General features: G+C 43.2%; 1 protein-coding gene across 2 annotated transcripts in view; it reads left to right on the top strand.

Annotated features, from left to right (window-relative positions):
- Positions 1-19,019, top strand: part of CFAP221 (cilia and flagella associated protein 221) — an 827,291-nt gene that overhangs the window by 276,259 nt on the left and 532,013 nt on the right. For both annotated transcript variants that reach the window (XM_069224324.1, XM_069224325.1), the window contains exons 9-11: positions 4,513-4,645; positions 4,748-4,859; positions 11,405-11,513. In XM_069224324.1, the coding sequence (XP_069080425.1) occupies positions 4,513-4,645; positions 4,748-4,859; positions 11,405-11,513 (354 nt within the window). The remainder of the gene's footprint in view (positions 1-4,512; positions 4,646-4,747; positions 4,860-11,404; positions 11,514-19,019) is intronic.

Genomic DNA, 19,019 nt, shown 5'->3' with positions numbered 1-19,019 from the left:
CGAACTTTATCAGATTTGTCCACCATAGTCTTTCAATCTTTGGTTCTCAGAGTATCACTCCTGTCCAATCGTTTAGCCCTAAATTGTGCCCTCTTAACCACCTTATTCGAGTATCCTCGTGCTCTAAACCTTCCACCCATATCATCCACATGATTTAGAAAGTCATCCTCTAAACTACAATTGCGTCGTGCCCTCACCAGTTCACCAAAAGGAATTGAAGCTATTTGATGTCTGGGGTGTGCACTTTCAGCATGAAGAATAGCATTACAGGAGGTGGCTTTGCGGAAAAGTCTACTTTGGATTTTATTCTCTGCAATAAAAACCTCTACATCTAGAAATGCAATGCTCACCAAACTAAATTGATATGTAAACTTCACATTCATGGTATTTGAATTTAAGAAGGTACAGGATTCCACCAACTTCTGTTCTTCACTGGTCCAAATCAAAAAACAATCGTCTATAAATCGACCCCAAAACAGTATATGGGTTTGCCATTGAGTGGATTCTGGGCCCCAAACCCATTTATGTTCAAACCAACCCATGAAAAGATTCGCATAGGAAGGAAAGAATTTGGAGCCGGTAGACAGAAGTTGGGCCACTCCAGTAACCCTCATCCCCAGCAGCCACAGCTTCCAAACCCCTTAAGTTTGTCCTCTGAACTCCCAGGGGGACAGGCTATGCCATTATCTGCACCACCGGTGGTCAGTAACATCTGACTGTTGTGTTTTGCAGCTCGTCTAAAGTGGCTACTCCCTCCCCTCTGTGACCACTCATCCACCCATACTGGCTTCCTATGACAGGCTGATGGAGTACTACCTCTGCTTGCTCCATCAGGAGGTGTGTTGGCTCTCTTGGCCAAGGGAGCAATAGAGAGTATGCTGGCATCAGAAGTAGGTCGTGGTTGCTATTCCTGCTATTTTCTGGTGCCCATGACAGACAGAGGCCTTCGTCCTATTCTAGACCTGCGCCTTCTTAATCTCTTCTTTAAAAGGAGAAATTCGGAATGCTCACACTCGTGCAAGTCCTGTCTGCTGTGGACACAGGAGACTAGATGGCAGCGTTGGACTTTCAGCACACATATTTCCACATAACCGCTCTGCCTACCCACAGACATTACCTGCAGTTTACGATGGGCCAAGAGCACTTTCAGTGTGCTGTCCTTCCTTTCTGCATTACAAATGCCCCTTGGGTGTTCATTAAAGTGATGATGGTGGTCGCAGCTTATCTGTGGAGGTTATGGGTTCCAATCTTCCCCTACCTCCACAATTGGCTGTTGAAGGCGGGCTCACGCCAGGCAGTCGTCTCCCTCCTCCAAACTTTGGTGAACCTTCTGGATCTGCTGGGGTTTACTATCAACATGTCAAAGTCACACCTGACTCGTTCCCAGGCGCTCCATGTCATCAGAGGCATTCTGGCCATGGTGCAGTTTCCCACCTATCCTCCTGCTTGGCAAGTCTAGGATATTCAGGTTATGATACTGATGGTTCAGACTCTATCCTGGATTTCAGTGAGACTGGCTCTGAGGCTGCTGGACCTCATGGCCTCCTGCATCCTGCTTGTTACATATGCCTATTGGCATATGTGGGATCTACAGTAGGACCTGAAGTTCCAGCGGGCACAGCATCAGGGGAATCTATCCAACATGGTCCAGATCTTCAAGGGAACTGCAAAAGACCTGCATTGGATTTCTGATGAACTGCGATTGGGTCAGTGGCAGACCACTCTCACCTCCCCAACAAGAGCTGACTGTAGTGACAGGTGTGTCACTTCTGGGCTGAGGTTGCTATCTAGGAGAGGACTCTGGTATGTGGCAGAACCCAGCCTCCACATCAACTCGTTGGAGCTTCTGCTATCCAGGTGGCACTGAAAGCCTTTCTTCTTTCAGTCAGGGTAAGGCTTGAACATGTGTTTACAGACAACAGCAATGCCCTGTGGTATTACAAAAAACAAGGAGGGGTGGGTTTGTGGACCTTTTGTCTATGCTTTGCACCTGCGGACATGGCTGGAACACCAGGGCATATCTCTAGGGGTTCAACAACTGGTGGGCTTTCCGAGCACCAGAGCAGATGAAGTCAGCCTTAGCTGTTGATGCCTAGGGGATCATGAATGTAATTTCCTCCCTGAGGTGATGCAAGGTCTCTGTTGAGAGTGGGAAGAAACTTGGATAGATGTGGTCTCCACCAAAGAGAACCTGTAATGTCAACAGAACACTGGATTCTCCAGCTCTTGCTCAGAGAGACATTTTGGGCCTGATTCTAACTTTGGAGGACGGTGTTAAACCGTCCCAAAAGTGGCGGATATACCACCTACCGTATTACGAGTTCCATAGGATATAATGGACTCGTAATACGGTAGGTGGTATATCCGCCACTTTTGGGACGGTTTAACACCGTCCTCCAAAGTTAGAATCAGGCCCTTTGTCTCTAGTAGAGCACTGGCATCCTGTATGCATTTCTGCCAATATGACTCCTGCCCAAAGTTCTCAAGAAGATCAGGAACAACCAGGCCCAAGTCATTCTTTTGGCTCTAGATTGGTCACGGAGAGTCTGGTATCCCAAGATGGTAAACATGAGCATTAGTTCTCCAAACAGGCTGCCTCTTCGGGAGGATCTTTTGTTGCAGCAATCGGACAGGGTTCTGCACCCAAACCTGAAAAAGCTTTGCCTTAATATGTGGAGATTATGCTGCAACAGTTGACAGCTTTTGACCTTCTGCCTCAAGCCTACAATACTATCTTGCCAGGTTGGCATCCCTCCCCCAAGCCAGTCTACGCCTGCCATTGGAGCAAGTTTGTGATGGTCTACAGACCAACATGCTGATCGTTTGTCTGCACCCCTTCCAAAGTTCTCCTGTTTATTCTTTCCTTAGCCTAGCAAGGCTCTGTTGTAGGCATGTTGCAAGATTAGCTTTTCCCATTTCAGCATTTGTGGGGTTGCCAGACTAGCTATCCCTCTTTAAATACCTTATTCTTTATAGGTTCTTGAAAGGTTTCCGACATATGTTTCCACACAGTGCCTTTTACATGCCCCCAGTGGGACTTGACTCTAGTTCTTATGTTACTGCCCATTCAGACTCTTAACCTTCAACACAGCCTTTTTTGGTGACAATGACATCTGCCTGGATGGTCAGTGAGTTACAGTCACTGTCTGCACATTCTCCATACCTTACCACATACTCAAACAAGCTGGTTCTTTGGACTCCAGCATCCTTTTTACCAAATGTGGTAACTCTCTTTCACATAGGCCAATATCTCACTCTTCCTACCTTCTGTGGTCTGCCTCACCCTTTTAAGGAAGAGGAGAGACTCCACTGGCTGGGCCCAAAAAGAGCATTGCTGTTCTACCTTGACTGCACAAAAAAGTTTTAACTGGACTCTCAACTCTTTATGGGGTACGCCTGAGCTAAGAAAAGTAAGGTTATGCAGAAATGGACAATCTTATGATAAATAGTGCTCTGCACAAAATCTGCTACACATTAGCCAAAAAGCAACTCCTGAGGGTTTGTGAGCTCACTCTACTAGGGCCAAGGCTACAATCACTGCGTTTTCTCACAGAGATTCTGTCCTGGATATGTGTCAGGCAGCAACATGGGTTTCGTTGCACATGTTTACAAAGCACTAATGCCTGGACAGTGACTGTCATTTTGCCAAATTAGTCCTACAGCACATTTTAATCCAAAATCATATTGCAGCCCCACCTCTGGAAAGGTATGGCTTGGTTTTCTATTCTCCCAATCCTCCCCCATCCTCCCTGCACTGCAAACAGATCATTGTGTAAAGGATTCACCCCTTCTAAGGGCCCTAGCTTCACATCCCAGTGATAAGTGTTTCTCGTGGCTCAGTGCTTGTGGCACTGAAATGCACAAAAAGAAACTGACACCAGCATGTTGGGATGAAGCCTATACACGCATTACGCACATTATTCCCGGCACAGAAGACGCCACACAGAGCCGAATTATACAATCTATGGGTGCCCAGGTTGTGCTGCTCATCAAAAGTTTCTAGATCCAGTGTGATGCCTGGGGAATATTCTAAGGTATGGAATCAGCAGCTTGATAATCTCTACCAGATAAGGCTTTACCGAAGTCCATTTCAGTGTTGGTGACTGCTATGACAATGTGTACCTTTGGAGACCAAGAAATCTATTTTTGCTTTTAGCAGAAAAAGTTTATATTAGAGTGGACCCAGAAGCTACTCTAGCAATTAAGTTTTACCAAAATCATGAGAAAAACAGCACCAACAAAGCCAAGAGACTTACAGCCAACCCCAGACTTATTGGTTTGACAATGTGTGTTTCTTTGGGGCCTGCCACAGTACCCAGCAGCAAAACAGGGACCCGTCAAAACCCTCTCATACACGTAAATAGACCTCCCTGTAATTGAGGCACTAATGTTTATTATTTAATGTGCAAACAAAAATATTTTCATCGACAACAGTTCCAGTATAAATTGAAGAAACACAGCTGTCGTTAAGTTCTAAATATTATGAGTAATAGTGTTTTATACCTCTCACAGAAAAGAGGATTTGGGAAAGGAACCTGTACGTTCAAGCCGGATAAGGAGTGTTTCAGAAAAATCAGTTCTGAATATATCTCGCAAAAAAAGACATTTGCAGCTGTTACAGCAAACTGCTTCTCCAAAAGTAAAGGTATGTACATCTAACTTAAAATAATTGTTTAGTGGTACATCGTGCGCTGCGTCCAGCGCCATTTGCATACCTTTAAATACATCTTTCGTTTTTTACCTACAGGAGATAGAGTACCAAAACCTGATATTCCCAGCAAATTTATCAAGTCCTTATGCTGTGGCTACTGTTTTAAATCAACAACCTGGAAAGATGAAGGCTAAAGATCTGAGAGAAGGTAATATGACAAAAGAGCATTTAACTAACAGAACAAGTATTAGCATGCGTCTTCTATGTTTATTTACTCTCTTTTCCAGCATAGTTTAAAACCAAACACTTGCACCTCACACTAAAGCTAATTGATCAGAATAACCGAAATGTGTGGGCTGTGCTTAAAATAGATCTCTGGAAGCCTAAATCGCAGCTAATGGTTCTAGGTTTCCCATTTGGTTGTGACTTTAACACCCAGATAGTAATTAGATATTCTGAAGAATAGTTGAACCTAGCATTAAAAGGTAATTCACTTGAGATAAATAGGAGACTCCTCAAAGCTCCTTACGTTCCAAGTTATTTATTAAGATTTTAATGTTATGAATTACAGACTCGTTCACGTTCCCAATGTTTTTTTAGGTCTGGAGCTCGCCAAGACCTTTTGATTCTAGTAACGTTATATGTATAATATACCTAATGATAGCAGCTTCCAAATAGCACTCTTCCTCCATGAGTCTGTTATTGTCATTCATACGTTTCTTCACCCACTACACCATACAGCATGGAGGAAAGGGTCAGCCCACTTCAGCCAGAGACGCGTTTCACTGTGAGTGACCTCATTCCGCCCTTTTACAAGGAGCACTTCCACACGGAAAGTAGTTTCCTTCAGTGCCGGTACGACAATGACAATGTGTGCTTTTTGAGACAAAACATATTTTTGCTTTCTTCCATTTTCTTTCTATATTGGTGAGGGCCTGCACCCCGCACAGTAATGTTTTATAAATAAAAATAACGTGTTTAGTCGTGATTTACTGTTTTGTATGGCACCTTTTTCCATCTGTTTTGTTGGAATGTTCATTTAGATGTTTCCTTGTGAGGCTTTGAGTTCTAGTCAGTTGCTGGCTGGAACTGGAGTGATGCTAGGGTACGTTGAATGCGGTCTTACTTTGTAGTAATAAGTAAATCATTTTGATCAAGCTTCTTGTCTGTTCTTGCTACATGTCATCACATGATTTTTTGATGAGGATGAACCTAATACGGTGTTTGGAACAGCACCTTCATCAACATTGACTCAGATAGAAATGGTCAGTCAACTTGTTAATTTAAGTTGCACTGTAAGACTGTGTTTCCACCCTTGCTATTGATCACACCTGTGACTTTGATTTTAATGTAAGTTGGATTTTTAAAATGTTTACCCTTGGCCTTTGTGACTGTGTTTGCTTATTCACACACGCTCTCCTGCCCCTTGGATGACTTTTTGGCTCCTGAGCGGTGATTGGCTGTAGTCTTAGTAGAGCTTATTGGAGAAATTTTCCCCATGAGCAATGGCGGAACACATGTTCTTTTGAAGTTTTCAGCTGTGTTCTAAAGTTTTTGCATTCATATTCTCGGGCAAGATGAAAAATGCTAATTTACCAACTTCCTTTCTCGCTGAACCTGGAATACAAAAAATTAAGTGGAAGCAACGGTTTACAATATTTAAAAGCTCTCTAATTTCAATTGATAGTTTTAAATTTGATCCTATTAGAAACTAAGCAATTCTTTATAACTATTTGGGTTCAGGAGGTCAAAGGATTTTTGACAATCTGCTGATGCTTCCTTCTTCTGATTTGGGTGACAAAGATGTTTACATAGAAGCAGTGAACAGATTGGAAAATTGTTTCTTGGAAGACACTTGCATTATAATGAAAATAACAGATTTTTTACACACAGGCTACAAGAACAAGAACTGGCAGATTTGTGGCAGAACTCAGAAATGTGAATTTCATGTAAATTTGGATAATTATTTATGTGCCAAAATTGTAATCATCTGTTTTGACAGAAGAATTCAAGAAAAACTGTTAATGCTGAAGAAACCCTAGCCTTTTTGGACACTTTGGAAGTTGCCAGCGGTATCAAAAGATCTATCATGGCTCCCAAAGAGTTATGGAGGTTCAACTACACCACTGAGGTCTATTCTGTAAATTCTGTGCTATCTAAATCTAAACCCAATGCCAATAACATGTTTTTGTTGTGGGTACAAGACCCATATAGCTAATGCCAAAGGTTGTCCTGGTGTTGGTAAAACTTGTCCAAAATGAAAAAAACAGGTAACTTTGCAAGAGTATGTAAAGCTTTGCAAAATGTGGTAATAGAGACCAAGATGTGTCCTCTGATCTGCAAGATGTTATTGGAAACTGCAAGTAGGGTAGTTGCATCTGTCAAAATTGTGAACTTCCAAAGAAATGGTAAATGCGTGATCTGGTATGTACCATACATATTGGTGATACACTTATGTCACAGTGGATTCTGGGTCAAGAGTTGGTTTTGTCACTGAAAAGTTGTATTTCATGGAGTGGAAGTCATGTTCATCTCTTGCCTCCTGGCATTTGTACTGTGGCATTTGGTGGTTTCCTTTTTGACATATTTGGTACTTGGTTATTTCATTGAAAATATGTGGCATAGAAAGAAAGTGAGATCTTTATCAGGATCTAGATGGCTAAGACAGGTTAATGCATTTTAGGGTGGAATGATTAAGGGGAATATGGTATGGTGCTGTGACCAGTAATAGTTTGTCCCATTTCCTTGGTAGAGGTTGGTTATTCCAAAGAGAAGTCATGGAATCAGCTCTTGGATCAAACAAACCTTTATTTGTAGATGGACTAGACTCAGTAAAGTGATTTGAACTTAGAATCTTGTTGAAGGTTCAGGCTATTCCTGTGGTACATAAGGTCGGAAATGTTCCTTTGAGCACCAGGAATGATTTGAGAGAGCATTTGATCATGTTAGATAAATATGGTATCATAGAACCCGTTGACTCATCACAGTAGATCTCTCTTATAGTGGTGGCATGGAAAATAACTGGGATTTGACATTGTGTGTATTTCAGATCCTTGAACAAGAACATTTTGGTTCATGGTTTCTCTCCCTGGAAGAGCCAAGAAATGTTATCCAGATTAGGTGAGGCAAAAGCGTTCTCTATACTAGAGTTATGATCTGTGTGCCACCAAGTTGAGCTCTGTGAGGATTCTAGGTCTCTCACTACTTTTAACACGCTATTTGGTGCATTCAGGTTTCTTTGAATGCCATTTGGACTGGCCTGAACTTCATCATTTTTTTCAAACCCTAATGTAGAATTTGTAGAAGTGTGGTAGTTTGCCTAGACAGCATTCTCATATTTACAGAGTCTGAGCAGGGGCATTTGCTTTTTTTTTTTAGAAAGGGCATTCAGCAATTTATAACAGAAAGGTTTTACTGTCAAGAAAAGCAAATGTAAATTTCTTGTGAAAGAGTTTGAGTACCTTGGTCATAGTATCTAAGGGGAAAGGACCAAACCTAAACTGAATTTGGTTGAGGCTCTGAAATATTGCAAATCCCCAAAATATAAAGATCAGCTGAGATCCTTTCTTGGGTTGTGTTACTCCCCATTTTGTTGACACTTTTGCACTACAAACGGAGCCACTGAGAAAACTGTTTAGAAATAGAGTTAAATTTAAATGAGAGGATGAGGAGAAATCTTCTTTTGAAGATCTGAAAAGTTTAATTATGAAAGTTCCAACTCTTCATCCCTTTTGTGATGACGCTGTTTCCACTGTTGCTGTTCATTCCAGTGGGGTGAGGAGGATGAGAAGCAGTTCTGAGTGAGGTTTTTGGGGGAAGGCAGTATACGATTGCTTTGCCTCAAGGTCCCTTTCACGGTCGTAAATAAATTACACCACTATCAAGAGTAGGGCATTGGCATGTGTTTGGGCAGCCAATCACTTTGCAAAATATTTGTTGTGAAGTAAGGTCTCATTGGTAATAGATCATCAACATTTGGTACAATTATTAAACAAAAAGAGCTTTAGCAGAAATAGACATAGGTTGGTCAGGCTTCTGCCTAAAATCTATGAATTCAGTTTTCAGGTAAAGCACATATGGAGGGGGGATGTCAGAGCAGATGTTCTTTCCATGTGTCCACTAGATAATGCTCAGGTAAGGGGTGACATGGATTTTGTGGACTCTGTGGTTGTGATTGATGGGTTTGTCTGATCAGAGAAGGTGATATCATCCTAGGATGGGGAAATTTGTTCCGGTCATGACACTTACTTAGCAACTGTGAAGAAGTACATTGCTGGAGGCTGACCTAGAGAAGGTAATTTGGAAACTAAGTTAAAAGTTTTTTCTAAAGTTAAAGATACATTTACAGTTGAGAGACATTTGTTGTTAAGAGAAACTGAGATCACGTTTGGTTAAACTGGCCCAGGTGGAGCATGCAGGAAAACTGTCACTAAGAAAAGCCTTTGAGAATATCATTGGTGGTCAGGAAAGGATATAGAGGTTGAGAAATATGTGGCATGTTGTGGTGAATGGAGGGGTGTGGACAGATCTGTTCACATGCACAATACACTTCTGTCTTCTGTGGATTTCCCTGAAAAGTGGTTGAAAAAATTGGGGATGGATTTCATCGGACCATTAAACTGGTTGCAAAATGTTGTTATAGGCTACCACTTCCAGATTGGTTGAATGTAAGTTCACGAGAGAGCCTCCCAGCGAAGTGGTTATCGATTGTTTGAAGGGGTTGTTTCAAATATGAGGGTTATTTGGCGACTGACAATGGTGTACGTTCCAAGTCGATAGATATGGAGACATTTTTGTCCTCTTGTGGGAATAAGCATTTATCGGTGGCCTTGTACAGACCACAGTGAAATGGTATGGTAGAAAGAGTGAAGCAGATGTTTAATGACTCTATCCAATTGGCAGTGACGTCTGGGTTAGCTGTTCGTGAGATGGTTGTTGAAAGGTTATGGAGTTATCGTAAAACTCCCCACTTCACGATGGGTGAAGCGTTATTTGTCTTATTTAAAAGAAGACACTCATCTGATGAGTTATGTCTGGGATGGGTGTTGGACAGTACGCTGGTGAATTCTAAATTTATCAGTATGCAAGATATGCGGAACATGGTGGAGCTGGCACAAGTCAACAGTGACAAATGTAAGAAAATGAAGGATATTTGTTTTAAAGTGGAAGATTTGATGAGGATCAGAAGGCCTCTTGTTGCGGACAAGAGTGAATCAAAGTTTTATCCATGTACTAGAGTTGTGAGAGTTTCTAAGCATGCTAATTTGGTGGAGAATGAGACATAGCAAAGCAAGAGAAGTCCTGTTTTGATTAAGATGGGTAGTGAGGTAATTTCACTCAATGAAACTGCTAAAACAGAGAAGGACTGGTGATTTGGTAAAGTCAGTGGAGGGGTCAGCTGTGAGGTTTGAAGGAACATGGGATGCTGCAGAGGGGTGGTTGGGTCCTCTGTGTCTTCTACTGTGGTGTCTGGACCAAGCGGAGATGGTGATTCCTCTACTGATATTGTTTTTGACTCCAATATGGAGGAATCGTTGTCATTTCTAGAAGCTACGCCTTTACCCATAACATCTTCCAATTCTAATGTGATGGCAGACAGACCCAAGAGATAATCTGGTGTTCCCAGATATTTGTATGATTATGTGTTATTCCCATTGTTATTGGTTTAACTTCTCCATAATCCTTTGAGTTGTGGTGACAGTTAGTGCTTTCTAGCAATAAATAAATAATTTTTAAAAAGCTTTCTCTTTGTTCCTGCGGCCCGTAACAACACAATGCAAAATATAGCAATCACTAACAAAGTCATAAGTAAGGCTTCCAGTTTTCTGTTTTTACTGATTTGTACAGATAAATACAGACATAAAACAATCTATTTCCTGTCTGTACTTATTTTTAAAAGTTGAAAAATACAGAAAATTGTGATTCTTATTAGTGACAGTCCTTGTTGTCCTTTATGAATTCCAGACCAACTACTAAGCAGATATATACTGTGGGGAATTTAAAACCAGGATGAGATTTCCTTAAATACAGGCATTTGTTAACATATATAGGTATATAATGATGTTTACCTGTTGGTGTAGTGTTTTGTTAAATTTGGCTGCTTAATTTGCTAAAACGTGGAAGTATATCATTTTAAAACTCCTTTTATTCTCAAAATATAAAATAAACATTGATAAATAACCTTAAATTGTCCAAAAAATTAATATAGATGAATACAGATGAAAATGTTGAAAAAAGAAATACCATAAAACCGGGTGCCCCATACAAAAGGCTGACCGCTCCCTCCAGGCCAATTGGCTTTTTCAGTGATTTTTATTACGATGGCATTCATTTGACAAATGTTTTATACTTATTCTCAAGTCCACCACTCCCTAACTTTGGCAAATTCCAGCCAGCATGCAAGAACCATGGTCATGCGCAGCTGTACTTGGGCCTGCAGGGTTGTACTGTTTCACACAAAAGCAACGTCTGTCATGGTGTCTGTATCTAGCTGTAACTGGGTGTATAAGGCTGCACATGAAGCAAAATGTATTAGACTTGTAAATGTATGCCCTGTTTATGAAAGACAGTGCTGGCCGTCTTCCCAAAACCAAGAAGTATACATAGGCAGTGCGATCTTACACATGAGCACATTTGTTTTGCTATGCTCAAAATTGGTGAAATAGTGTGAAAAACTATTTTACTCAAGCAATTTTACCAGTTGTAATTTTGTTTCACTTATTTTCCAAACTAATCATTAATTTCCTTATGCAGGGCTGATACAATCAAGTGAGGGACCAAGAGCAAGACAAATGAAAGAAGCTGCATTTGAACAAATGGTACACCAAAATGCCAAAAAAGAAGAAGCAAACCAGTTGAAATGGTAAGGAACAAAGTAATCCAACAAACGTTTGGTATTAATGTATACTGTCTCTTTTAAGAAACATTTAAGCTGGACAACCATGGTTTGGAGTGTATCGAATTAAATGTAGGTGCAGGTATCTTTGCTTGAATTTCTACTTTTCTTAGGTACCACAACTTTTACTTGGTGATCTAATCGATCATCCTTTGCAGTAAATGAAGGACATTTCCAAACAAATTACCTTACTCCAGTTTGCTGAAAGGACATCTTGATATTGTAGTGGATACTATTTAGTTTTATTGGGAATCCGGAGTTCGCTTAGCCTTCTGGCTTACAGAAATGTGCCCCCGTCACCTATTGATTTTTAAACTACTTAGCCTGCTATGTTTAGCGCATTTATTTAATTATTTATTTCAAGATGGCTGCTATGTTTATAGTTAGGAAGATGTTTTGATTTCACGTTATCAGTGCCATTCTGTGAAGGTGTCACTATCAGCGTCAAAGACAAGTGATATGCGTAGGTATTCACATCATATCCCTTTCCCACTTACATGTGACAGGAACATAATGTACTTTTGGAGGGAATTGTTTATATAATTGCTGCGTCAGGGGTACTACAAGATCGGTATAAATACATTTCATGCAGACAAGGTTATCAGAGGGATTCCTATCAGATGATAAAGACGCCATCTATGCTGCATGTCGCCTTCATGCAGACCCAGCATTCGTGTCCCCATGGAGTCTGACCTAGAGGCCTCATTCCAAGGTAACAAGTGTTGGACTCGTGGACCTGGTACTGACAGATTAGGTTTATCACACCTAGCACTCTTTAGGTTAGAGATTAGGTTCTCCATGCTAGGGTTTTAGGGATATTTTACATCTTATGTGTGAGAAAGTAGCCTCTTTCTAGCCTTGTTACCCCCACTTTTGGCCTGTTTGTGAGTATATGTTAGGGTGTTTTCACTGTCTCACTGGGATCCTGCTAGCCAGGGCCCAGTGCTCATAGTGAAAGACCTATGTTGTCAGTATGTTTGTTATGTGTCACTGGGACCCTGCTAGCCAGGACCCCAGTGCTCATAAGTTTGTGGCCTATATGTATGTGTTCCCTGTGTGATGCCTAACTGTCTCACTGAGGCTCTGCTAACCAGAACCTCAGTGGTTATGCTCTCTCTGCTTTCCAAATTGTCACTAACAGGCTAGTGACCAAGTTCACCAATTCACATTGGCATACTGGTACACCCATATAATTCCCTAGTATATGTTACTGAGGTACCCAGGGTATTGGGGTTCCAGAAGATCCCTATGGGCTGCAGCATTTCTTTTGCCACCCATAGGGAGATCTGACAATTCTTACACAGGCCTGCCAGTGCAGCCTGAGTGAAATAACGTCCACGTTATTTCACAGCCATTTACCACTGCACTTAAGTAACTTATAAGTCACCTATATGTCTAACCTTCACCTGGTGAAGGTTGGGTGCAAAGTTACTTAGTGTGTGGGCACCTTGGCACTAGCCAAGGTGCCCCCACATTGTTCAGGGCAAATTCCCCAGACTTTGTGAGTGCGGGGACACCATTACACGCGTGCACTATACATAGGTCACTACCTATGTATAGCGTCACAATGGTAACTCCGAACATGGCCATGTAACATGTCTAAGATCATGGAATTGTCACCCCAATGCCATTCTGGCATTGGGGAGACAATTCCATGATCCCCCGGGTCTCTAGCACAGAACCCAGGTACTGCCAAACTGCCTTTTCAGGGTTTGCACTGCAGCTGCTGCTGCTGCCAACCCCTCAGACAGGTTTCTGCCCCCCTGGGGTCCAGGAAGCCCTGGCCCAGGAAGGCAGAACAAAGGATTTCCTCTGAGAGAGGGTGTCACACCCTCTCCCTTTGGAAATAGGTGTGAAGGCTGGGGAGGAGTAGCCTCCCCCAGCCTCTGGAAATGCTTTGATGGGCACAGATGCTGCCCATCTCTGCATAAGCCAGTCTACACTGGTTCAGGGATACCCCAGCCCTGCTCTGGTGCGAAACTGGACAAAGGAAAGGGGAGTCACCACTTCCCTGACCTCCACCTCCCAGGGGAGGTGCCCAGAGCTCCTCCAGTGTGCCCAAGACCTCTGCCATCTTGGATTCAGAGGTGTGCTGGCACACTGGACTGCTCTGAGTGGCCAGGGCCAGCAGGTGACGTCATAGACTCCTTCTGATAGGCTCTTACCTTTCTTACTAGCCTATCCTCCTTCCTAGGTAGCCAAACCTCCTTTTCTGGCTATTTAGGGTCTCTGCTTTGGGGAATTCTTCAGATACCGAATGCAAGAGCTCACCAGAGTTCCTCTGCATCTTCCTCTTCACCTTCTGCCAAAGGATCGACCGCTGACTGCTCAGGACGCCTGCAAAACCGCAACAAAGTAGCAAAGACAACTACTGCAACCTTGTATCGCTTCATCCTGCCGGCTTTCTCTACTGTTTCCTGGTGGTGCATGCTCTGGGGGTAGCCTTGATCCTTTCTGCACCAGGATCTCTGAAGAAATCTCCAGTGGGTCGACTGAATCTTCCCCCTGCAACCGCAGGCAACAAAAGACTGCATCACCGGTCCTCTGGGTCCCCACTCAGCACGACGAGCGTGGTCCCTGGAACTCAGCAACTCTGCCCAAGTGACTCCCACAGTCCAGTGACTCTTCAGTCCAAGTTTGGTGGAGGTAAGTCCTTGCCTCCCCACGCTAGACTGCATTGCTGGGTACTGCGTGATTTGCAGCTGCTCCGGCTCCTGTGCACTCTTCCAGGATTTCCTTTGTGCACAGCCAAGCCTCGGTCCCTGACACTCTAACCTGCAATGCACAACCTTCTGAGTTGTCCTCCGGCGTCGTGGGACTCCCTTCTCTGACTTCGGGTGGACTCCGGTTCACTCCTCTTCCAAGTGCCTGTTCCGGTACTTCTGTGGGTGCTGCCTGCTCCTGTGAGGGCTCCCTGACTTGCTGGGTGCCCCCTCTGTCTCCTCATCCCAGTGGCGACATCCTGATCCCTCCTGGGCCACAGCAGCATCAAAAACCCTAACCGCGACCCTTGCAGCTAGCAAGGCTTGTTTGTGGTCTTTCTGCATGGGAACACCTCTGCAAGCTTCTTCACGACGTGGGACATCCATCCTCCAAAGGGGAAGTTCATAGTCCTCTTCGTTCTTGCAAAACACCAAGCTTCTTCCATCCGGTGGCGGCTCCTTTGCACCCTCAGCTGGCATTTCCTGGGCATCTGCCCACTCTCGACACTGTCACGACTCTTGGACTTGGTCCCCTTGTTTCACAGGTACTCAGGTCCGGAAATCCACTGTTGTTGCTTTGCTGGTGTTGGTTTTCCTTGCAGAATCCCCCTATCACGACTTCTGTGCTCTCTGGGGGTTGTAGGTGCACTTTACACCTACCTTACAGGGTCTTGGGGTGGGCTATTTTTCTAACCCTCACTGTTTTCTTACAGTCCCAGCGACCCTCTACAAGCTCACATAGGTTTGGGGTCCATTCGTGGTTCGCATTCCACTTTTGGAGTATATGGTTTGTGTTGCCCCTATACCTATGTGCTCCTATTGCAATCTATTGTAACTTTACACTGCTTGCATTACTTCCTTTTGCTATTACTGCATATTTTTGGTATTGTGTACATATATCTTGTGTATATTTGGCATCCTCATACTGAGGGTACTCACTGAGATACTTTTGGCATATTGTCATAAAAATAAAGTACCTTTATTTTTAGTATATCTGTGTATTGTGTTTTCTTGTGATATTGTGCATATGACACCAGTGGTATAGTAGGAGCTTTGCATGTCTCCTAGTTCAGCCTAAACTGCTCTGCTGTAGCTACCTTCTATCAGCCTAAGCTGCTAGAAACACCTCTTCTACACTAATAAGGGATAACTGGACCTGGTACAGAGTGTAAGTACCCCTTGGTACCCACTACAAGCCAGGCCAGCCTCCTACATTATGTTACTGCAAGTTGATGGGGGTCTTTGTATTCACGACTCTCATTTTGCATTATCCTGCTCATGTATTTCACAATAGATTGCAGTCTTGTTAATAAAACCTATTGAAAACTTCACTGCATCTCCTTCATTGCCTGTGTGTGATTGAGACTCGTTGCTCATGTGAGAAAAGGGTAATCTCTGTTTAACCACGACTCCCTTGAGATGTCGCACTCTTGCGTTGATGCTTAAAGGCTTTCAGAAATCAACTGTTTGAGTTTTGGTGAGTTACTGCTTTTGAGCCGGGAGGGTTGGACCGACACTTGAGACTTGTTGTAGGATTGGCTCAGTCATCTACAAACAAAAGCGCTGTCATCCCTTAACCAGCAGTCTTGTATAGGAGTGAGAGTACAACTACGATATGGCGCCACCAACAATGGTGTTTTGGCACTAATCTACGGATGTCCTGAGTATTTCTGTCTCACACACAACAGGTACCCTAAGTACCATTATACGGAGATGTCCGTGGTCTTTGGGACAGTCCTCCTTGGCTGAACAGGGAGTACCTAACTAGGCTGTAGGTTGTTCGAGCTCGAACACAGAAAAGGACTTTCTCCCTATTTGGTGTTCTGTCTCTACCCACAAACAGTGCATACTATCATGGGCAAGGTGCCCACGGAACGAGAGAAAATCCCATTTTGGATAGCTCAGATAACTGATCAGCTGGAAGCTGTGTTTCCCCATAGGGGACCACAGGAGAAACATAGGATTCTCGCCATGTTCTTGCCATTCGGAATGGTTCCCACAGTGGGCAACTGCACCACATGGGTTACTGTTTTCGCGAAATTTTAACTACCACACATGGAACCCCGTCACTTGTCAATTTACCGAAAGTGTTAAAACAAATTCAGAACAAACACGGGGCTGCATCAGCCCTGGATTTGGGGATGAAATTGATGAGTAACTTCGACACAGTCTTCTCTGTATTATTAAAGGGGAAGTGGTAATGTTAGCCATACGCCAGTGGCTCTGGGAGATTACACAAGTGGAACAGGAGAAACAGCTACCAAAAATTATTTCCGATACCTATACTAGTATAGGATGGGATAGTTTGGGAGCCGAGCTGAAAAAGCCTGAAATTCAGAGTACCACCCTTTAGGAAGGTATCAAACAAGCACAGGAGGGTTCTAAAAAGCGCTGGGATAAACAAAAACAAAATAAAGACAAAGTCAGAGAGCAGACTCTCCACATCGAGAGAACTCCCAAAGGAGATATAATCTCAGAAATAGATAATACTTGAAAGGACTATCTGGTGCGTCCCTCTCGTTCCTTTGAGGACGCACCAGATAGACGTAGCAAGAGAGTGGGCCAGTCAGATCAACCTCCTGACTACGTGAAACAGAAAAAAGACTCACAGCGGTCTTCAGATAAGAATGAAGACAAGTCCTCACAACAAAAGCCACAATTTAAAAAGAAAAAGGTGGCAGCAATTTCAATAAAACATGCCAGCAAACTTGAGAACATTGCTGAAGAACAAGACGTGGGAAGTGACTGGACAGCGCAGCAGAAGTCACGATAGGTCACCAGAGTCTGAAAGATTATCTAGATGCGACGGCAACTTTATTGCAGTCGAGACTGCAGACGAGCGCATTCTCCCATCCGACAGGGTTTATGATTTAAAGGCCCAAATTGAGGGAGACATAGAGTGCACTATTTGTGTAATATTCTGAGATTAACATAGTTGTGATATTCTATTGGCTGAAAGAGACTGGCCACCTGATCACGTCCGTAAGCTCCCACATGGGGAAGATGTCATTTCTCTGATCTTGATGCAGAGGCGGTAAAACAAGTATACGCTGTCAATTGGGCTTTAGTGCAGGCGCTATACCGTAACCATGTAGGTTGGGATAGGGAATCTCCTTACCATGTAATACCAATTAGGTCTACACCCCAGCCTTAGCCCCAATAGCCTGTTAAACACAAAGCTAAAGCTCCAGTGAGGGAGATCCTCACTCAACTCGAGTACCAGGGTGTAATTGAGCCCTGTGTCTCTGCAGTGAATAACCCGTTGCTACCGGTGGCTAAACCCAACCATTCATATAGAATAGTCTTAAATTGCAGACACTTGAACAGTCACACACGCACCTATGCAATACAAAATTCACACAGCACAGCACTAATTAACAATATAGTGCGTAAAATATACAAAACAACCTTAGGTATTTCCAACGGTTTCTTCTGCCAGAACTTAGCACATGAAAGTCAAGACCTGAGTGCATTCTCATTCGGCTCACAAAAATGCTTCTGTTGTTTGCCCTAAGTCTACAAGAACGGCCCAGGACTGTTCTCAGCCTGTTTAACATTACTATTGCATGATATTGATCCTAAGGTGTTGTACTATGTGGATGAATCTATCCCACAGATGACCACTTCAACATTCATCTTGCCAGGGTCGATTGGATCATTCTAGGATTCGCAGCTCTTGGCTACAAATTCGATTTAAAGAAAACTGAACTGGTCTTTCTCAGTGTATTGTTCCTGGGAAATGAGCTATCAAACGAGGGCAAGAGCCTGGCCCACACTTTTTAGAAAAATGTGCTCAACTCAGCCACCAAAACAAAACAACATCCTTTACTCGGTTTCTTTAACTTTGACAGAACATACATTCCTGTCTATGCACAACGTATCAAGCCTCTCTATGACTTAATATGCCCAGATTTCTCCAGCAGACAATGGACAATTAAACACACGTACATCCCTAGAGGACTGCAGCAACACATGCTAGAAGCAAACCCTTACAATCACGTGATAAAACAAATTTGGTAATCAGAATAATTGACGGTGTCATTGGGTTCACTTATGTCACCTTTAAGGCGGCACAGTACCCAAAACATATAAATCATATTTATATTCCAATGCTTTGCACCCACAGAAATAATTCCAACTGCAATACCGATGGCTTTCATCAAGAAGAGGCCACTTGCCCGAGGGAAACGCATTATTGTAGTTACTCCAGTGCCAGCCTTATAGGCTGTCACCAAAGCAAGCATTCCTAATGCTAAAGCATTACAGCCACGTTAGATTCAATGGGCAACCTCCCTGACAGACACCGATGTTGATTACATCTTTGACCCAAAACTTCAAACACAAGAATTTCTCCAATACGAACAGAAGTACCCCGCACCTCTTAACATCTTGCCACTTGACAGGTACCACACGGTCATTTACACTGGTGGTTCAACACAACGAGCCTTAGGTACAAAACATAATTATTCAGCCGCTTGCACAGCCATGAGCGGAGTGATGAAGGATGGTGTATTCCACCCTCACAATACCTACACACAGACCCTAGGGGACTGCACAGCACAATTGGCTGAACTCCAAGCCCTCATCTTTGCACTGGAACATACAGATCCAAGACACCTTACATTGATAGTGTGTGATTCGTACTACTGTGTCCAGTCCTCCAATGATTTTCTTCATCATTGCCGGTTGAACGGGTTCAGAAATTCAAAGGGGAACACTATAAGGGCGGGTAGCTGATTTTATGGATAAGCTGCCTGATGCTCCTGTGGTG

The sequence above is a fragment of the Pleurodeles waltl genome, chromosome 3_1 (assembly GCF_031143425.1).
Source record: "Pleurodeles waltl isolate 20211129_DDA chromosome 3_1, aPleWal1.hap1.20221129, whole genome shotgun sequence".
Classification (NCBI taxonomy): Eukaryota; Metazoa; Chordata; class Amphibia; order Caudata; family Salamandridae; genus Pleurodeles; species Pleurodeles waltl.
This window is presented reverse-complemented; position numbering and strand designations above follow the sequence as displayed.